Raw genomic sequence first — 20,500 nt, 5'->3', positions numbered from 1 at the left:
CTGCCAGTTTCGCTGCCGCCAGCCGTGCTGCCCTCGCCGCTGTCGCTGCAGCCGCTGCTGCTGCTCGCTCGCGTTCTTGTGCCGCGGCGACCTCGGCTTCCTGCTGGCACCGCGCACTCGAAGTGACCGAGCGTAGGGACATAGTGGGCTAGTGAGGGGTCGCTGCGTGTGGAAGAGGCTGTCTCAGACGAAAGACTGGTCGTCTGAGCAGGAGAGGAAGGAACAGTTGGAGCTCTTGCTGCCGACTGAGTGTGGGGAGAGGCGCGGGAAGGAGATGAGCACGAGATGTTTAGGCCGCAGGATAGTTTGGCTCTGATACCAATTGTAAGTAGAGGGACTCTAACTCTCATCAAGAGGATGACACTATGAGTTGGGGCAACTTTCTGTTTATTTCCTCAAACACTACACAATGCCATACCCGTCTAAGGGTTGGGATACATATTTATAGCCCAAGGGGCTGCAGCATATGCTTCCTAGAGTTGCGAATATGCTGTCCTACAAACTGCACTAACCACTAGGTGCTGTTGTACTCTAGTCAAAAGAGAAAACTGCAGCAAGCTGCTGTCCTCCAAAAGCTGAAAAATGAAAAAGGAGATGCCTGCAGCACGCTGTCCTTGCAGTCAAAAGACTGCTGTTGTGCTGTCTGCCACAGTCTTTGCAGTCAAGCTGTGCTGTCTGCGCAGTCCTTGCAGTCAAAAACTGCTGTTGCTGCTGTCCTACAGCAGAGATGCTGTGCGGACAGCAGAGATGCTGTGCGGACTGTCCTCCACATGAAGACCACATGACTTATTCCATCAGAGTAAACATCTGGATCTTGTCCCACGTAAATATCGAAGCACACGAAGCAAATGACCATAATGAACTGAAGTAGGTGTTGATACAAATTGGCTCAACATATGAACAACATGAGCAATATCAGGTCTGGTGATGGTGAGATAAACAAGAATACCCACAATATGACGATGCCGAGTTGGATCTGCTAGTGGTGTCCCATCCTTCGGACGAAGTTTTAAATGAATATCCATTGGTGTTGCAACAGTGCGTGTATCAGTAAGTCCAGAGCGATCAAGAAGATCTTGTATATATTTGGACTGAGACAGATAAAAGCCTTTTTGAGTCTGCTGAACTTCAATGCCCAAGAAATAGCTAAGCGGTCCCAAATCAGACATCTAAAATTTCTTACTAAGATGTTGCTTGACATGAGAAATATGTTCTGAGTTGTCACCTGTAATCAGCATATCATCCACATATAATAGTAGTAAAGTACGACCTTTTGGAGAGACATGAACAAACAATGCAGGATCATGTTCACTAGAAGAAAAACCAGCAGCTGTGATGACAGAGATGAATCGCTCAAACCAAGCACGAGGAGCTTGTTTCAGCCCATACAATGCGCGACGAAGACGATAAACATGACCTGAGGGAGTATCAACCCCTGGAGGAGGATGCATATAAACTTCTTCTTGCAGATCGCCATTAAGAAAAGCATTCTTGACATCCATCTGGGAGATAGTCCAAGAAGATGAGGCTGCAACTGCAATCAAGGTTCGAACAGTAGTCATATGCGCAACAGGTGCAAAAGTCTCATCATAATCAAGTCCTTGAGTCTGTTGAAAACCACGGGCCACAAGACGAGCTTTATACCTCTCAATGGAACCATATGATTTTGTCTTAACTTTGAAGACCCATTTACATGTGATAGGAACAACATGCGAGGGTAAAGGAACAATATCCCATGTACCAGTGCGTTCAAGAGCAACCAATTCATCAATCATAGCTAGCTGCCACTCAAGAATCCCAGAAGCTTCCTGATATGTAGTGGGTTCAACAATTGCTACACCAGCCCGTGGAAAACCATAGCGATCTGGAGGTTCAATGGTACCACGGTCACGAAGACAGTATCCCTGAGTAAAAACATCATTAGACTCGTTATTGTTAGTACAAGAATCAGGTACAAGATCAGTATCAGGACCAGCCGTAGGAATAGAGCGGGAACGACGAATGTATGTTTGGATGATTGGTGGTTTGGAAGAGTAAGAGGTGGATGACGCGGAGGTGGAAGGTGGTGTTATGGGAATGAAACATCAGATGTGGATGTAGAAGATGATGGTTGAGATGCAGGAATGGAAGGAAGACACATGAAAGAAGTAGATTCTGTGGGATAATAGGTGGAGTGAGTAGACTGGTTGTGAAAGAAGGGGCGATTTTCATCGAAACTCACATCTCTAGAAATCCGAATACGACGAGTAGATGGATCATAACAACGATAGCCTTTGTGTTCAGGACTATATCCAAGAAATACACACTCTATAGATTGAGCAGTCAATTTAGTCCGCTCACGTGGTGGTAACAAGACATAGCATATACATCCAAACACACGAAGATGATCATATCGTGGAGAAGTCCTAAAAAGAACTTCACCCGGTGATATACCAGAAAGTTTAGATGAAGGTTGTCTATTAATGAGATACACGGCAGTGGAAACAGCTTCACTCCAAAAGTGCGAAGGTACAAAAGAAGATATCAAAAGAGTACGAGCACTCTCAATAATATGACGGTGTTTGCGTTCAGCAACACCATTTTGGGCATGAGCACCGGGACAAGAAAGTTGAGCTAGAGTACCCTTTATGGTCAATATCTGGCGAAAATTATCAGATAGGAATTCACCACCAGAATCTGAACGAAAATTTTTAATAGTAGCAGAAAACTGGGTGTGAACCATGCGAGTGAAGGACTTGTAAATAGAAGGCAATTCCGAGTGGCGTTTCATGAAGTAAATCCAAGTATAACGAGAATGATCATCAATAAAAATGACATAATATTTATGACCACCTTTAGAAACAAACGGAGCTGGACCCCAAACATCAGAGTGAATTAGATCAAAAGGTTTAGCAGAATGAGAATTACTAGTAAAATATGGAAGCTTTATTTGTTTTCCAAGATGACAACCTTTACAATGAAAACTAGACTCAACATGAGTAGAGCCTAAACATCCTGACTTTATTAGAGTAGACAGACGGGATCCACATAAGTGACCCAGACGATGATGCCACTGGGCGAATGACGTCGTGGGGCCCGAAGCAGCGAGCACATGAGGTGTAGTGGTAGGGGATGAAGGAAGACACAAAGTGTCCAAGATGTAGAGGTGAGGCGAAGATTTACGGCGACGGCTAGTCCCAATCACATCCCCTGTTTTGCGATCCTGTACAAAACAAGATGAGTCATCAAATCCAACAAAACAATTGTGATCGGTAATTTGACCAACTGATAGTAGATCCATAGATAACTGGGTACAAAAAATATATTGGGGACAATAAAAGTTGGATCAGAAAGAGAACCCTTGTGGGTGACATGACATAATGTACCATCAGCCGTCTGAACAGAAGTACCCTCGGTGACAGGTGTAGTAGACGCCAGCCGTGACTGATCAGATGTCACATTAAAGGAAGCTCCAGAATCAAGAACCCAAGATGATGACAAAGCACCAGCAGATGAAGTAGCAGCAACCGCAACTGAGCCTCGAGGAGATGGTCCTGTACCACGACCACGAGTAGCACGACGGACACGAAAATCAGCCAGCTTCTCTGGAAACTTAGCAAAGCAGTTCTCAGACCGATGAGTGGTCTTTTTGCAGTGTTCACAAGGCTGAAAGGAGGTGTTCCTAGACCTCTGAGCAGCAGCCAACACACTATGAGAACTCACACCAGTAATAGAGGACATAGACTTCAGACAAGTCTCTTCAGCAAGCAATTCGGACAATGCCTGAGCCATGGTGAGAGTATCCGAACTGTGAAGCAGCCTTGCACGAAGGAAATCAAATTCAGGTCGAACTCCCATAACAAATATGTAGGTAAAGAACTTCTCAATGAACTTGTGGGCTGGACAAGGCACAACTGTACAAGCGGGCACCATGGAGGTCAATGCACTCATAAGACGATCAAAGGCGGAATAATATTCATCAATAGACATATCATGTTGCTCAATCACATGAATCTACTGCATAAGGGTATGTAAAAGAGCACCACTATCCTGAACAAATCGATCCTTCAGATGTGACCAAATAGCCTTAGCAGTGGTAAATTTGGACATACTCATAATCATAGTTGGTTTAGTGCTACTGACCATTGCAGCCATTACCTTGCCATCATTGATCTGCCAAGTCTTGATTGCAGCAGCATTGCTTCTATCAATTGCTAAAACTGGAGAATCTTCAGTCAAATGAAATAGTAAACCGTGACCTCTTAATGCAGTCTGAACACAAAAGGCCCATTCTGGGTAATTCTGCCCATCAAGCACAATATTGACAACAATAGCGTTGGTCGACATATTGAGGAGCAATAAAACAATGAAGAATAACAGATCTGAAATAGACTGGCTTGATGGTACCAAATAAAAGAAACCATAGCGGGTGCAGCACTCGGCTCAGATACACACAGAATCTGGCAGAGCAGAACCTGCGGACAGATGGCCGCGACACCCGAAGGCAGGGGGCCGATGGCGTTCCTGACGGTGGCAGAGCCGCGAGGCAGGGCCGTGACGGCGGAGCAGGGGCGGACGGTGCTGCTGACGGATGAGGGCTGCAACGCCGGAGCAGGAGTGGATGGCAGGGCTGCAACACCAGAGCAGGGCAGATGGCACGGTTGATGGAGCAGAGGCGGACGACGTTGCTGACGGAGAGGCAGAGCCGCGAGTCAGGGTCGCGACGCTGGAGCAGAGGCAGACGACGAGCGCAGGGGCGGGCGGACGGTGCTCTCCCGCGGCCGCGCGCGCAGAAGGATGGCCAGCAGAGGCGGACGGCGCTGCAGACGGAGCAGGGGCGCGCACAAAGGAGCGCAGGGGCGGGCGCCGGAGCAGAGGCGAACGGCGAGCGCAGGGGCGGGCGGATGGTGCTCTTCCGCGACGGCGGCTGGCCGCGCGCGCAGAAGGATGGCTGCGATGGCGGCTGGGGGTGGGGGGCCGCGATGGCGGCCGACGCGCGCAAAGAAACGCAGGGGCAGGCAGACAGTGCGGTGGCCGCGACGGCGGCTAGCCGCGCGCGCGGAAGAGCGCAGGAGATGGCCGCGACAGCGGCTGGTGGTGGGAGGGCCGCGATGGCGGCTAGAAAACCCTAATCGTAACCTTCTCTGATACCATGTTACTTACTTTGGATTGATAATGGATAATTAGTCCCTAAGGACTGTAGATAATATATATAGCCAGTAGGCCTGGGCCTAATGGGCCTTAACAACTACGTCATGGCCACACAACCCTAGTGTCCCTGTCGCGGCCACTTGCATGTCGGTGCGAGCTGTTCATTACTTTCCGTGGACAGTGCAATCTCCTCCTCAGTCCACCAGACCTCCCCCCACCATCCATTTTGCCTGCTGCTACTAGTGCCCTCTACCCATATTACCTCATCTCCTCTAGCACAATCCCCTAGATTTCCAAACCAATTGCCAGGCACAAAAATCAACATGGCTCCACCACTTGCCTCGTTGGGGCAACTCTTCGCAACCCCTCTCCCACTCATTGTTCAGAGACCCACTACTCTAGCTCTCTGACCCTACCTCTGCCTATGTTGGTGGAGGCGGCCCTGGTGGATGATCGCTCACCCCCCTCTCCAGTGACCCCTTGTTGTGTCATGGCTTGAACACCTCCCTCCAAAGGCTTGGATGACATCGATGGATCTTCCTTCCACTCGGATTCTAAGGAGGGGTCTCAGGGGGAGGACGACGAGGTCGACTCCTTTGGCTCTTTGTTCCGTGCAGCGTCTCATGTGGACTCGGGGGACGCCAACCAGAACATCCAGCGGATGCCAGAGGGCGACATGGAGCACACTGGTAAGATCGTCTATGCCTTCATTAATGAAGATGGCCTGACCAACAACCTAGCGTCGTACATTCGAAGTCTGTTGGGAGATCAACAAAGAGGATGTCATGGCTGCTATAAATAGCCTGTTTGCATTGAACTCCCAAGGTTTAGAGCTGCCCAAGTTGAAAAACATCGTACTCCCGAAGAATCGGAAACCTTAAGGGTCACATATTCTAGGCCCAACAGTCTCATCCATAACATTGCAAAGATCTTCTCCAAAATTCCTTGCTAATAGGCTCGCCTCGCGGCTAAACTCTTTGGTCTCCAACTGCCAAAGTGTGTTCATGAAAAGTAGAAGCATCCGTGAGAACTTCATTTATGTCTAGGGAGTAGTACGACAAATGCACAGATAGAGGACACCAGCCCTATTCATGAAGCTCGACATCTACAAAATGTTCGATACTGTGAATTGAAGCTATTTGTTGGAGGCCTTGCAGGCCCTAGGTCTTGGGCTGCGTTGGTGGGAATGGGTGTCCATCCTTCTCCACATGGCCTCCTCGAGCACGCTACTCAATGGGCTACATGGTCCTAGCTTCAGCCATGCCAGGGGAGTTTGACAAGTCGACCCCTTATCGCCCATGCTATTCATCCTAGCCATGGACCCATTATAGCAGCTATTCGAGCTTGCAACTCAACAAGAGACACCTTTGCCTCTGGCTGCAACCAAATTTGTAAAGTTCTGGAGCTCAGAGATGTATAGATCACCACCTCGTTCAATCGCCTAATATGTTATATGTAAACTATTTCATTTGTTCAAATTTGTAAAGTTCCGGAGCTCCTGCTGTCTTTCAAATAATAAAGTTCGAATTTATGATTGCTAGCTTACCAATTTATTTTATCACACCCATTGTAGGAGATGTTGGCAATGTCTACTTTGGGCCAAATCACCCCATGAAGCCACATCGTCTCTGTATGACACATCACCTTGTTCTTTCATATGGACTTCATCAAAAGATGGAGATATATGTCAGTATCAAGTATCATTTATTCATTTTCTTTCGACTCATGAAGACTGTAATGTTTAATGTTATTTTGCAACTAATTGATTTTGCAGAGACCACACAAAGCATATCCAATAGAGCTTGCCCAATTCCATTCTGCTGATTATGTGGAATTCTTGCACCGGATAACTCCTGATTCCCAGCACCTATATGCAAGTGAACTAACTAGATGTATGGATGCTGGAGTTTTCTCTTTCCAAACTATTCTTCAGGACTGCTAATTTCACAATGAAATACATGCCATGTAACTTACTGCTCTGTTTCAATCTCTTACCTTTATTTATTCTAGTTAATTTGGTATAAGGTGTTACTACACTTATATTTTGCTTAGGTCTTCGTGTATATAGTTAAAAGAATAAAAATAAGAGATTATCACTGTAGATATTTTAGTCTTTTGTTGCATACAACAAATGTAATCCCAATAAATGAAAACAATCTGGTTTACATCTTCCATAAATATCTGTCTGACAGCAATTAAAATCTCTATCGATCACAACTTATAGCCGTTTTTGGTTTCCTGATTTAATTTATCTGGGTTTGTTTTTCCTCTGTTCTCAGACAATCTTGGAGAAGACTGTCCGGTCTTTGATAATTTGTTTGAGTTCTGCCAAATCTATGCGGGAGGAACTTTAGGTAATGTTAAAATCACTGAAGGCCTGAGGCTTCTTTCGATTTTACGAACTCTCTAAGCTGTTGTTTATATTCTTTTTAGATGCTGCTCGCAGATTAAATCATAAAATATGTGACATTGCCATTAATTGGGCTGGTGGGCTACATCATGCCAAAAAGTGTGAGGCTTCAGGCTTCTGTTACATTAATGATCTAGTATTAGGAATTCTGGAGCTTCTCAAGTACCATGCCAGGGTTCTTTATATTGACATTGATGTCCATCATGGAGATGGAGTTGAAGAAGCCTTTTATTTCACTGACAGGTTCATGCTTTGCCACTAAAAGATTATTTACTGTAATTTCTATAGCTATCTTTTTTTTGTTATTGTTGGTGTCCATGACTAGGGGCTTATGTTGGGTTTCAACTCTAGCCCACCCCAACTTGCTTAGGACTGAAGGGCTTTTTTTTCCAATCTAGTGTCCATGGTTTCATTTTGTTGTTGTTCATTGGTCTGCCTCGCTGTGGTGTTAATTATTGAATATCTTCAAGGTGCTTCAAATTTCTTAACCTTTTCTCGTTCACGTTTTGTAGGGTAATGACTGTGAGTTTCCACAAGTATGGTGACCTGTTCTTTCCTGGAACAGGTGATATTAAAGTAAGCTTCAATTTGCAACCATCATGAATAATTTAATGTACTTCACCTCCATTTAGTTTTTTGTTTTAGCTTTCTGTCAGGATCACAAATGCAGGCATTGAGATTACCCTATAGTCCTATACATTTATGTTAGACAGGTAGCTAGTATGGAGAAGGGCAGACCTGGTGCAGTGGTGAGAGTTGTCTCTCTGACTCACTAGGTCAAGGGTTCGAAAAAACTCTCCGCATTAGCGGCGGAAAGACTTGTCTCAGTTTATCTGTTGGACTTCAGTCCATTCATGTGGGAGCCTCCAGCACTGGGTGTGCCCTAGGTAGCCAGTATGGCCCTTTGGGTCATATGGTCTTCAGGTCTTGTGCTGCACTGGACCTAGAGCCCATGTGCCTCCTTGTATGATTAATGGATAGGCAATAATCACTGTTGGTCACTTGGTTGGTTGATGCATCTATAAGCCAAACCCTATGGCGTACTTGCCTATATACACGTGTAACCTGCACCTCCATAACCAATCTGTAGAAGAGTGAACTGACTATATTGATAGGAGATGGAGTACATATATAGGGACTCAACCCTAACCCTAATGGGCCGGCAGCCCAACAGTGGTGCCGGCCCACACACTCACACACTGTCTAACATCCCCCCGCAGTCGCAACGGGGGCACCACACACGATGAGACTGGAGTAGAGGCCGAAGGTAGGAGCCGACGGGTTGAAATCCCCCCGCAGTCGCAGCGTCGTGATGGTGCGAATGTTACGGCTGGAGTAGAGACCGGTGTGTGCTCCAAGAAGACGATAGCCCCTAGATGCCGAGGTAGCCGAAGTCGATGTGGTCGCGGTCGGGAGACGCGCAGCAAAAGCCTGATCTTCGGGAGGGGTCGACGTTCGAGCGTCAACGATCGACAGGGCGACACAGCAAAAGGGCACCAGCAGGCCGACCTTCCTGCTTCGTTGATCGTCCAGGCATCAAGGAGCCCCGCCAGGGAGGCCGACAACAGCGCACGCGACTGCGCCGGTCAGGGTGTCCGCGCCCGCTGCAGAGTAGAAGGGGTATCGGTGGATCCGGGAAGGCCACGGCAGCTACGAATCCAGCCATGAAGACGGCGATCCGGCCAAAGGGATGGCGGATCTAGCCGAGAAGGCCGCAGCAACGTGGATCCGGCCGGGAAGGCCGCGGCAGCGACGGAACCAACGATGGCGGCGATGAAGGGGGAGGGCGACGGGGCGGGTCCAGCCGAGCAGGGGCCTGCGTCGGACCTGGCAAGGGGTGTTGGCAGCACTGGCAACGGGAGAAGTTCGAAGGGTGGTGCTACTTGGTGCTGCTGGTCGAGGTGATGGACACTAGGGAGAGAACGCCGGCGCGCGCGCCGGCAGGCTCGCGAATCTGGCGACGCAGACACAGGGGCGCGCGGATCCGGTGGCGGCGGCTTGGGAGGCCGGGGAAGGGGAGGGCCGCGCCCACGGCCAGTGAGGCGGCGTGCGTGCAACCAGGGAAGGGGAGGGGCTGGCCGAAAGGGGAGGGCCTGGCCGGCATGAGGGGAGGGGCGGCCACGACGCCGGGCTGCAGGAAAGGGGCGGCGTCCTGGCGCGGCCGAGTCCTGGGCGCGTCGGGCGCGGTCCCTGGCGGCTGCGCGCGGGAGCAAGGGAAGGCAGGGAGAGAGAGAAGAGGAGTGGGAGAGGAGAGCGCCGCCGATTGGCGGCGGCAGCGTGCAGGTCGACGTAGCGGCGGCGGGTGCGCCCTTGGCTGGTGAGGGAGCGCAGGGAGTCCATCCACGGTCGCGTCGGCGTCGCCGTTGGGGAGGGCCGAAGCACGAGGCCGCCATGGCCATGCCGGGGCCGGATCTGGGGGAGGAGGCCGCAGCTGCTGCAGAGGAGGAGCTCGGTGGAGGAGTTCGAGCGCCACGCAGGGTCGGAGGCCAGGCCCAAGCCGCCGGGGCCGGGGGCCGGGGCCGGCCGCGCCCGCGCCGCCGTGCGGGACCGCCAGGACTGGCGAGGAGAGAAGCTCGAGGCCGCCCTGCGCCCGCGTCGGGCAGCCGTGCCGCTGAGGATCCGCCGAGCGGGGGAGCACGCCCGCGCCGTGCGACGTGGCTGGGTCGCCACGCCCGCACCGTGCGCCATGGCCCCGTGCCGTGCGCCGCCGGGGTCGGGCGGGTGGGGAAGACGGTGCAGGGTCGCCCCGCGCAGGGGAACGCGCGCCCGCGCCGGGGCCGCTCGCCGTGGCCGCCGCCTGGAGATTGAAGGCGGACGGGGTGGGGGTGCGGCTGGCTGGATGGAGGTGGAAGAACGCTGGGAGGAAGGAGGCCGCCCCCGGGAGGGAAGGTTGGGCCTCCCGGGGGCAGCGATGGGAGGCGGCGGCTGGGTGGTGGAGAGCCGCCGGCGGCTGCAGTGGAAGGAAAACCTAAACCTGATCCTCTGATACCATGTAGAAGAGTGAACTGACTATATTGATAGGAGATGGAGTACATATATAGGGACTCAACCCTAACCCTAATGGGCCGGCAGCCCAACAGTGGTGCCAGCCCACACACTCACACACACTGTCTAACACAATCTACAATTTCTTGCCATAACCGTCTTTCACTTTACTTGCTTTCTATTCACTTCTGCATATGAATTTTATGGCATTAGAGTGTTTTTGGCCTTTCACAGGTTATATGTGTGTATGCTTAGGCTAGCTCACTTAACTGGCTCACAATGAAACTTGTAAATATGTGCTGGATCCAGCAATAGTTAGGGTTTAGGAAGATCCTATGTTTCACTAAAATCGGATGTGCTCCTCATTCTGATTTACTCTTGACATTCTGACGTACTAAAATTGGATCACAGTCAAAGAGTCGTCTGTTATATATTCCTTCTCAAAGTCAGTAACACTGGAGTAACTTATCATTGAAAATAATTGATTCTCCACTGAAATGTGCGTCTTCTACTGGATATGGGTCAATTTGCCATGATAATCTATCTAAAAATAGCTGTATGATGATTGGGAACATTAGGGATTTATTCCCAATCTTTAAAAATTGTCATACTTGAAATGGTTTTTTAAGATCTCAATTACATGTGGTTAATTACTTAATTGAGATTATATGTCGTCTGATCCTTGAAGTGACGAGAAATCCTTGCTTGTCATGTTTGAACTATTACTTGAAGCTTATATAATTGCTGTTTTCCATGTGAGATGCATTAAATTTTCTAAGTGATACACTTTTTTTCACTTTTACGGTGGGTGCTTCTGCATGAAGGTTTTATAAGTATGCAACTATATTTGGTGGGTCAGGGGATGTATCCTTACATGAAACTTTTCTAGTAACAGGAGATAGACTAATGCATGGTTTTGAAAACACGGAATGATTAATGTTCAGTATGATCAGAAAACTTGTGCCTTTCTTTTTAGGGAACATATGTGGTGCTCAAAGGGGTACGGTACTCACGTGCACATTTTAAATCTGGGACATCCATCTCACATCTAACGACAGCACCAGTTTTATAAAGAACACCTTCCACCTCCCTCCATTGGTGGGATTGGATGCAAGATGGATGTCCTAGATTTAAAATGTGCAGTTTGCATGTGAGCACCATACCGCTTTTAGCACCAGATGTGTTCCCTTCTTTTTATGAACATGTTGGGATTTGGAAACAGTTCCCAATGCCATTTTGATTTAACTTTAAAGTTTAAAAATAGATGCATGCCACATGCTGTTGAGTACGATGAGACCTTTTATATTATATTGTTATATAAAATTATAGATTCTATTTCAATGGATGTGCTCTTCATGCTGATTTACCTCCCTGCAATTGAAGGATATAGGAGAAAGGGAAGGAAAATATTATGCCATCAACATTCCACTTAAAGATGGGATAGATGACACTAGCTTTACTCGGCTTTTTAAAACAGTAAGCTCACTGCACTTTATCCCTTGTTATTTTGTCATTTTTTTAGTCCTGCCATGTTATCTGAGTTTGTCATGCAGATTATTGCCAAAGTTGTTGAGACATATCTGCCTGGTGCTATTGTTCTTCAATGTGGGGCTGATTCATTGGCGAGGGATCGTTTAGGCTGCTTCAATCTCTCTATTGAAGGTTCTCCAGTTTTTAACAGATATATACACACATAGAATCTACAAGACTCATGTGTGTATATAATATTTATCCATCGGCTGCTAGAGTGTCTTTTGTGGGAATGGGAAGCCCCATGTCCTTGATTATCCATTTTTTCTGTTTTTGCTGAGTTTCCTCGCATTATTGGAGGTTTAGAGTTCCTTCGGACAAGTCACCTAGTTTCCTGAAGCTAAGCCTACTATATTTGTCCATTAGTGCTTAACTGCTTACTTGCCCTATCTGTTTTCATAAACAGGTCATGCTGAATGTGTAAAGTTTGTCAAGAAATTCAATATTCCCCTTCTGGTAAGGGACATTACTATGTGGTATTTCTCTCTATCTGGCTTTAATAGTCTAACACTGAAATTTTCCATCATTCAGGTAACTGGAGGTGGTGGATACACCAAGGAGAATGTAGCACGGTGTTGGGCTGTTGAAACTGGGGTCCTTTTAGACACAGAACTCCCAAATGGTATTTCATTTATTCATTTTCAACTCTCTTTTTATATTTCTTCTTTGTCCTTCTTGTTTTTGGGTGAAGCAGCCTGTAGCCTAAATTTCTCTTGTTCATTCCGTTCATATCGTCATGTGGTTGAAATTTACTGATAATTCTTTGTATAGTTTTTTGTGATATGGAGTTTTACTTTGGCATTTTCTTTGCAGAGATTCCAAAAAATGAATATATTGAGTACTTTGCTCCAGATTATACATTGAAAGTTCCAAATTTGAACATGGTAAAGAAACATCTCCGAGTTTGCTTTTATTTACTGTATACCTGGTGTTTTATTTCATTTACATAGTGTTAGACTATGTGTGTGTGGGTCGGCACCACTGTTGGGCTGTCGGCCCATTAGGGTAGGGTTCTGTGTCTATATATGTAACCACCACCTTTATGCAATACAATCAAGAGTTCCATTCTCCTACATGGTAGCAGGGTTAGGTCTTTCTTCCCCTCCCAGCCGATGGCCCTGATCCCACGCCGCCGTCCCCTGGGCTTCCCTCACCCCCACTGCTGCTCCCCTTCCCCCACGCCAGCCAAGACAGGAGCAGGCGCCCTCTCTCCCCATGGCGCTGTTGCCTCCATGGAGGAGCTCAAGCCCCCTGTTCCCCTGCCGTCTCTCGGCCAGCTATCCGTCGTGGCCCTGGGCACAAGCACTGCCGCGACCAGCGCGTGTCTGGGCACAGTCGTCGCCACCATGGGCAGGGATCTGGCCGTCGGCGTCGTGGGTCGCGCCATTGCCGCCGCCATGGCCGTAGATCTGACCGTCGTCTCCCTCTTCGCCGCGACCTTCTCCGTCGACCAGCGACCCCTCCTCATCGGCGCGGGCGCTGCCGGTCGGCTCACCGCAGCCGCGACCTTCACCAGCCAGCACGACCACCTCTCCTGTCGCCGCAGTTGCCGCGGCTCTATAGGCAGCCGTCGTGCGCACAGGCGCAACGCACCCCGCCGCCGCCGCCTCCCTAGCGGGGTCCCCCCGGGTCTCCTTCCCTGCATCAGCCTATTCGCGGGCACGGGCGTCCCCGACAACGTGGCTGCGGTTGTCGTCGGTCAGAGACCCCTACTGCGCAAGTCGTGACCTCCCCTGCATGCGTGCTCTTCCCTGTGCTGTGTTTTTCTGTTCTGGCGCACCGGCTGCTAGCGTCCCTCGCTTGAGCCGTCCTTGCAGCGCCTCTCCCTTCTCGCTTCTCTCGTCGCCGACATCAACACCCCCCTGCCAAGCCCAGCGCCGACCCCTGTCCAGCTTGACCCGTCGCCCTCCCCTTCATCGCCTTCATTGGATTCGTCGCTGCCACGGCCTTCCCGACCGGATTCACCGTTGCTGCGACGTTCCCTGCTAGATCCGTCGTCCCTTTGGCCGGATCGCTGTCTTCCCGGTTGGATACGTCGCTGTCGTGGCCTTCCCGGTCGGATCCACCGCTACCCCTTCTATTCTACCGTGTGCGCGGCTACCATGACCGGCACAGACGCGTGCGCTGTCACCGGCCTCCCTGGCAAGGCTTCTTGATGTTCGGATGATCGAAGAAGCAAGAAGGTCGGCCTGCTGGTGCTCTTTTGTTGTGTTGCCCTGCCGACCGTTGATGCTCTAACGTCGACCCTTCGTGAAGAACAGGCTACTGCTGGGTGTCTCCCGACCACGGTCACCTCGACTTCGGCTACCTCGGCATCCAGGGACTATCGACTTTTCGGAGTCCACACCGGTCTCTACTCCAGCCGCAACATTCGCACCCTTACGACGCTGCGAGTGCGGGGAGATATCAACCCGTCGGTTCCTAGCTTCAGCTTCTACTCCAGTCTCATCATGTACGGTGTCCCCGTTGGGACCGCGGGGGTGTTAGACTGTGTGTGTGGAGGGGGACACCACTGTTTTGTTGCCGGCCCATTATGGTTAGGGTTCTATGTCTATATATGTAACCACAACCTCTATGCAATACAATCAAGAGTTCCATTCTCCTACACATAGTAAATGCTCTACAGCTAGCCGCTAGCCACCACCACAGAGGGCCACATTTTCCTTTTTAGCGTCCATCCGATTGCTTTTAGACGGACGACAGTTTTTCTATTTTTTTAGACAGACAGTTTCCTCCATTTGAATCTTCAGATACTACATTTGTGGCTCTATTTGGCGTAGCTACTGCTTGTTGAAAAAGCAACTTATCTAAGAAGCTAGTGAAAAGCAACTTCTGCAGAAGCGTCATGTTTGGTACAGCTGCTTAAATCTGTAAGAAGCTGAAAATAAGCAGTGTCAAACAGGGCTTTGCTGGTGCTTTCTAGAGCGGTGCATCAATACCATTTAATAACAAAAGTTGTGAGCCTCAAGAATAGCAACTGTGGGAATATAACCAATACATGGTCACCTGCATCTTCCACTTCTATAGCCTACATATATTGTATTATATCAGTACACTAAAAAAGCCTGTGCGATTACCAACTATTTGCAAACATTTTATACTTACATATATATACTTAAGCATAATATTTACTAGCCGGTTGTCTGTGTGTTACTACGGTTTCTATATTTAGAATATTTACATATCTATTCTTTGTTGAACACAAATGGTTGTGAGCTTCAGTGGTTAGAACTTGGGTTTGGGAGGGGGGAGGGCGGCAGTTCGAACCCCAACACTGCTAATTTTTTGACTTTTATTTCGCTCGCCGCGCTCGCTGGAGGAGATGACGCACGAAGGGAGAAACTCCCACTTAAATATAGTATAAATGTACAATTTAAAATCTCACATACGAATTTGATATTGCACGCAGGGCGCGTGGCATACACTAGTTATAATAAGTGGCTCTAGCATTTGAAATATTGAACTGTGGCTCAACTACAATTTGTTAAGCATTGCCTAAAAAATAATTTGTTAATCAATTCAGTTTTGCTAGAAGCTTCCAACTTTCATATGTTTCTTGCGGATTGACAATGATTTATGAATTCTTACCTATTGGCTATTGTTCAATTGGAGCAGGACAATTTGAACAGTAAGACCTATCTCAGTTCAATCAAAGTGCAAGTGATGGAGAGTTTGCGGTACATACAGCATGCTCCTGGTGTTCAAATGCAAGAGGTTAGACTTATCTCGGTTGTTGAATACAGACAGGGCACTTGCATGATGAAATCTCCAAATCCCAAATGAAAATGGTCATGTATAAAAACATGAGCAGTATGAGAACACGTAAATATGCTTTTGAGAACACTTAAATATGTTTTTCGAGCCTGTTCGCTTCGGATTAAAGCCATCTGTTCGGACTGCTGCAGCTGCAACCGATAGGCAAAACACTGTAGAAACAGTAGAAGCCGTTTCAGATTAAAGCCAAGTGAACAGGCTGTTTCATGTTTATTTGTTGAATCAAGACATTTTATTCTGGAGGGGTTATGAATAAATCATTTGCAGGTTCCTCCCGATTTTTATATCCCGGACTTTGATGAAGATGAATTGGATCCTGATGAACGTGTTGACCGTAAGTGAAATATTTATGGCATACTCTGTGTTTCTTATTTAAACGAATTCATGATTTCTCTAGCAGTCAAGAGTCGTCTAGATTCAAGTGCATGGCAAATGCTCCCTCGATTTGCTCTTTTTATTTGAGTCTCTGGCAGCCACTCACATAGTGACATTGTCTTAGGCTTAAAACGCTGTCATTTGTTCATTAATTATCATTGTGTATACATGACTTTGTAATGTGTTATCCTCCAGAGCACACTCAAGACAAGCAGATTCACCGTGATGATGAGTACTATGAAGGTGACAATGACAACGATCACGACGACGGCACACGCTAATCTGCTTCTTCTGAGGCCCTGGTGTAAATGGAAACCTGAGATTCTTCACTGTTGTGTGTAGTTCAGCAGCCTTGAGATGTAATAGTTTGTCAGTTGACAGCAGGGATCTAATTTAGCAGGTCAAAGTGGTTTAGACTTTTATAAGGGATTCTGACCCCTCCTGAATTACACATTGTAGTACAAGTCTGCATATTTTTAAGCATGCAAAAATTCAAATTTCTCAGTGGTATTAGTATCTCAAGAAAATACAAATTCCTCGCTCAGTAACATTGCTGATATGTGGTGAATTTGATTATATCTAGAACCCCAAGGCCTAGTTTGAGTATTCTAGTATTGACCTTAATCTACATGTATTGAACTGGATTGGATTGTAACTTAAACTAATTTATATTTTAATCCACCTCAACATATGTGGATTGAGGTCAATACTAAAGTATCCAAACAAATCTTAGGCCTAAGATGATGGAGTGGTTTTTGATGGAGTTTTTCCCAACCTCACTCTTCTCCTTGAGTTTGTAGACAGGGAAAAGCAAAAATAGCAGTTTGCTGGTGCCAAGTCTTTCCTTTTTGGCTACCCATTCTCTTACTGACGAGCTGAATGTCCGTGCGTTGCAACGAGAATATATAATATCAGTATACTATGATAACTTATATACAAAATGTGTGTTATACAGTTATGAGAAAATGTTTCATAATTAATTTGTGATTCTGGCCATACATAAATTTTGTTATTTATAATCTATCTGTTTCACCATTACATTGCAACTATTAGTATCATGCAGACTTCGATATATGTCACGATTTACATGGTCTCATCATTGGAGAGCACGTTCCACACATACCGGAAGAAATTCCCTCGTACATCGTTAGTCATCAGACACGTACCACTATACGCTTTTGCTTAAACAAAAAGGCAAATGTGTGTTTGCGAAGAGAATTAAAGGCAAGCCGGCACAAAAGCTACCCCAACGGTGGCGAGGATGACGAACTGGACATTGTTGTCGGTCCTCCTCTGTGTCACCTCTAGCGCCAAGATGACACCACAGTCCTCGATATAGTAGTCGTCGAACGCGCGCGACATACCGAGTACTGATGACTCTTGGCTGAGCTGTAAAACGAAGTGCACCCTGGGCTCATCAGCAAGGTAGTACCCCTGACCGTTGCACCACCAGATGCGCTACTCCTCTACATACATCGTGTTCGAGGACGCTCATACAACGTCAACAATGACCATCGTCTCAGCGCACAAGAATTCATGGTCAGCCAGTGGCGACTTACGTGACATGTTGGGCTTCAGGTGGACGATGAGCTGGACGACGTGATGGCGTCGTCGTCGAATGCAGTGCCCAGAACAACCCGAGAGTCGCCGACGTTGGCGACGACCATGAGGTCCCCCTGCTTGACGATGGACAGCGCGAAGCAGCCGCTCTGCACTGCGTCCAAGCGGCAGCTGCGCCGGAGCTTGTCGTACATAGCGGGCTAGCGGCACATGCGACCACGTAGGAATGTTTCTAGAGGTCGAACTGACAGTCTCCAAGTTTCTTCTTGTCGTCGATGAGCGACCCTAACGCGAGTGTCTCCTGCTAATGGTGTTTGTTCGGGGTTTTCAAGTAAGAAACATGGATTCATGTTTGGCGTTGGTTTATAAAAATGACTCACAGGTCAGATCCATGGAAAAAATATTACGAAGAATAAATGTCACACATGCAAAAAAGGAATTTAAGTTGAAAACATTATTCAAACAAAAGAAATTGCATGCAAGGCTCTTCTTTAAATACTACTCCCTCCATCAAAAAATATAATTCAAGAATCTCGGTGATACTTATCTATTACTACGCATTGTGCAACGGTAGCAGATGAGCTTGGAGAGAGATGTAATAGATGTGTTTTCTGTTATAGATGTTGACATAAACACACATGTGGTGTAGTAGTAGCTACTGATATCATTTGCTTGAGAGATCATGGGTTGAATCCCCTTGGGACCATGTGTATTTTTTTTAAATTTTAGCTAGGCGTCGGCTATACGGGGGGGGATGAGAATGGGAATGAGCTTTGCTGGGAGGGGGAATGAGAATAATAGATATAAAATGGTGGCAGAACATATGAATGAACTGTGCGCGGGGAGGAGGGAATCGAAAAGGCAGAACAGAGAATGGTAGAACGCGTAATGACATACTAATATTACAGCCTTAATAACTTGTTTTAGTTTTTGATGTGTAATGGATCCCTACCTACGGTTGCTTCTGGCCTCTTTAAGGAGTGTCTTGTAATTTTTGAGTCTTCTACGTGCTTTTTTCTTCCTTCCTCCTAATATATAATTTGGCGCAGTTCTATGCTTTTTGAGAAAAGAAAATGGAGTGCTTTAATTCTGAGGAACGGCTCTGCTGGAAATCGCGTGGAAATTAAATCTCCAGTACTGTAGCATGTCGAGTTCCAACAAATAAAGTTTAAGTTGAATTAGCGACGAGTTATTGGAGAAGCTGGATGTTACATTGTCGTAACTCGTAAGCTTAAAATTCACGACCAGATGCCTTCACGAAGCTAAGTCGGTCTGTCGTGCGATGTGTCGTGTACAAGGTTCGCGGAGCCGTTGGATAAATCCGGCTAGCCTGTCGGCTAATCGGATATCATCGAGGACCTCGGCCGTATCGATAGTTTCAAATTTTGAATGTTTTGTAAATTTTGAAAAAATTAGATAGCAATTTTCGTACAAATATTATAGATTATTTTAAGACTTCACATTGAAACCGAATTTCAAAATACACATCAAAATTCAAACTAAAAATCAAAGAAGTTTCCAAAAAAACCATACTAAATGGGCGGACCATTGACTTGGCCCAAAGATAGTAAAACCTTACGCCGACAGGATCACATGCAAACTTCTTCTCCCATCCCCCACACCCATGTGTTGAATAATTAGACAAATTCCAAATTAAATTCCGAATATAAATCATGACCAAATCAGAAGAGCTGAAATAAAAGCCAAATCAGATAATGCGTACTGATTAGACTTACTGATAGTTGGCGCGCGCCGGAATCAGCAGGATCGACGATGTCGAAGTAGCGAATCAGCAGGGTCGACGAGGTCAGAAGATCACGAGCAGTCGCGTGAAGACGCTTCCCAAAAACCTTATTCGCCCTCTCCCGGTGCAGGATCTAGAAGACGAAGGGTTCCGGAGACCTGCTCTCCTGAGCGCAGATGCACGTCTGCGGTCGGGACGAAGGGAACTAAAAGGCGGCTCAGCTATGAAGAGATGCGAAAGTGAAACTGAGATCATTTGGAGGCTGGCTGCCGGGCTCCTTTTATAGGGCCGAGTCCGTGACCCCCGAGCTTATCCGCCCACAAAAATCTCGCAATCAGTTGAGATTTTATAGCGATCGGTTAGGATAAGCGTAACAGCCAAGTAACCAAAAAATCAAACGGCAAAAGGAAGCCGCGCCCCCGCAAGGCGAGGGGCCGGATTTCGGCGGACCATTCACGCGCATGTCGTGCGCCCGCGCCCTTCGTCCCGCCCCGCCCCGCCCTGCCCCGGCCCGGCCAGGCGAGCGAGCGCGCGCGCGTGTGGCTCTCCACACTCTCTCCTCTCATCCATGACTTGGTGAGTGAGTGTGGCTTCTATATTTAAGCTAACTCTACTCCACTAGAACTAGCAATATGGTGCTATTGGTTCCACCAATTCCCTAGCCATCCACTTGTATGGGCTTTTGAGATTTTTCTGGGATTTATTAGAATTTCTTAACTGGGCCAAGCCCATAAATCCTAACAATCCTCCACCAGATCTCAAATGCCCATCTGCAGTTTTCGCCACTGTTCACTACTGTTTAATATACTAGTTTTTTCAGCAGAGACTATTAAGTTGAACTTCCGCCTAGAACTCCAAGCTATACCAACCCACAACTTGGACAATGGACTATGCCTTGAATTGCAAGTTTTGCGTGAATGGGTTTCACTTGAAGTCATGACCAGTACTTGGCTACCAGTAGTCCCCTTCTCGGGTGGAGCATATACGTCGTA

General features: G+C 47.5%; 2 protein-coding genes across 3 annotated transcripts in view; both read left to right on the top strand.

Annotated features, from left to right (window-relative positions):
- LOC541953 (histone deacetylase) overlaps positions 1-16,759 on the top strand; it is a 30,722-nt gene extending 13,963 nt beyond the window's left edge. Inside the window, exons 2-14 of one of the 2 annotated variants that reach the window (NM_001111607.1) lie at positions 6,704-6,816; positions 6,905-7,022; positions 7,410-7,484; positions 7,564-7,783; positions 8,053-8,116; positions 11,909-12,001; positions 12,079-12,187; positions 12,462-12,511; positions 12,587-12,677; positions 12,869-12,939; positions 15,671-15,769; positions 16,097-16,163; positions 16,400-16,759. In NM_001111607.1, coding sequence (NP_001105077.1) covers positions 6,704-6,816; positions 6,905-7,022; positions 7,410-7,484; positions 7,564-7,783; positions 8,053-8,116; positions 11,909-12,001; positions 12,079-12,187; positions 12,462-12,511; positions 12,587-12,677; positions 12,869-12,939; positions 15,671-15,769; positions 16,097-16,163; positions 16,400-16,485 — 1,256 coding nt within the window. In that variant the 3' untranslated portion in view covers positions 16,486-16,759. Of the gene's footprint in view, positions 1-6,703; positions 6,817-6,904; positions 7,096-7,409; positions 7,485-7,563; positions 7,784-8,052; positions 8,117-11,908; positions 12,002-12,078; positions 12,188-12,461; positions 12,512-12,586; positions 12,678-12,868; positions 12,940-15,670; positions 15,770-16,096; positions 16,164-16,399 lie in introns of both variants that reach the window. The other variant, XM_008670399.3, reaches the window with a different exon arrangement.
- LOC109943999 (uncharacterized) lies at positions 12,951-15,662 on the top strand. Its single transcript, XM_020548309.1, has one exon. The coding sequence runs from the start codon at positions 13,168-13,170 to the stop codon at positions 13,780-13,782; it is 615 nt and encodes a 204-aa protein (XP_020403898.1). The 5' UTR covers positions 12,951-13,167; the 3' UTR covers positions 13,783-15,662.
- Positions 16,760-20,500: the final 3,741 nt, after the last annotated feature.

The sequence above is a fragment of the Zea mays genome, chromosome 2, assembly GCF_902167145.1.
Source record: "Zea mays cultivar B73 chromosome 2, Zm-B73-REFERENCE-NAM-5.0, whole genome shotgun sequence".
Lineage (NCBI taxonomy): Eukaryota > Viridiplantae > Streptophyta > Magnoliopsida > Poales > Poaceae > Zea > Zea mays.
Note: the sequence above shows the minus strand (reverse complement) of the source record. Positions and strands in the feature narration are given on the sequence as shown.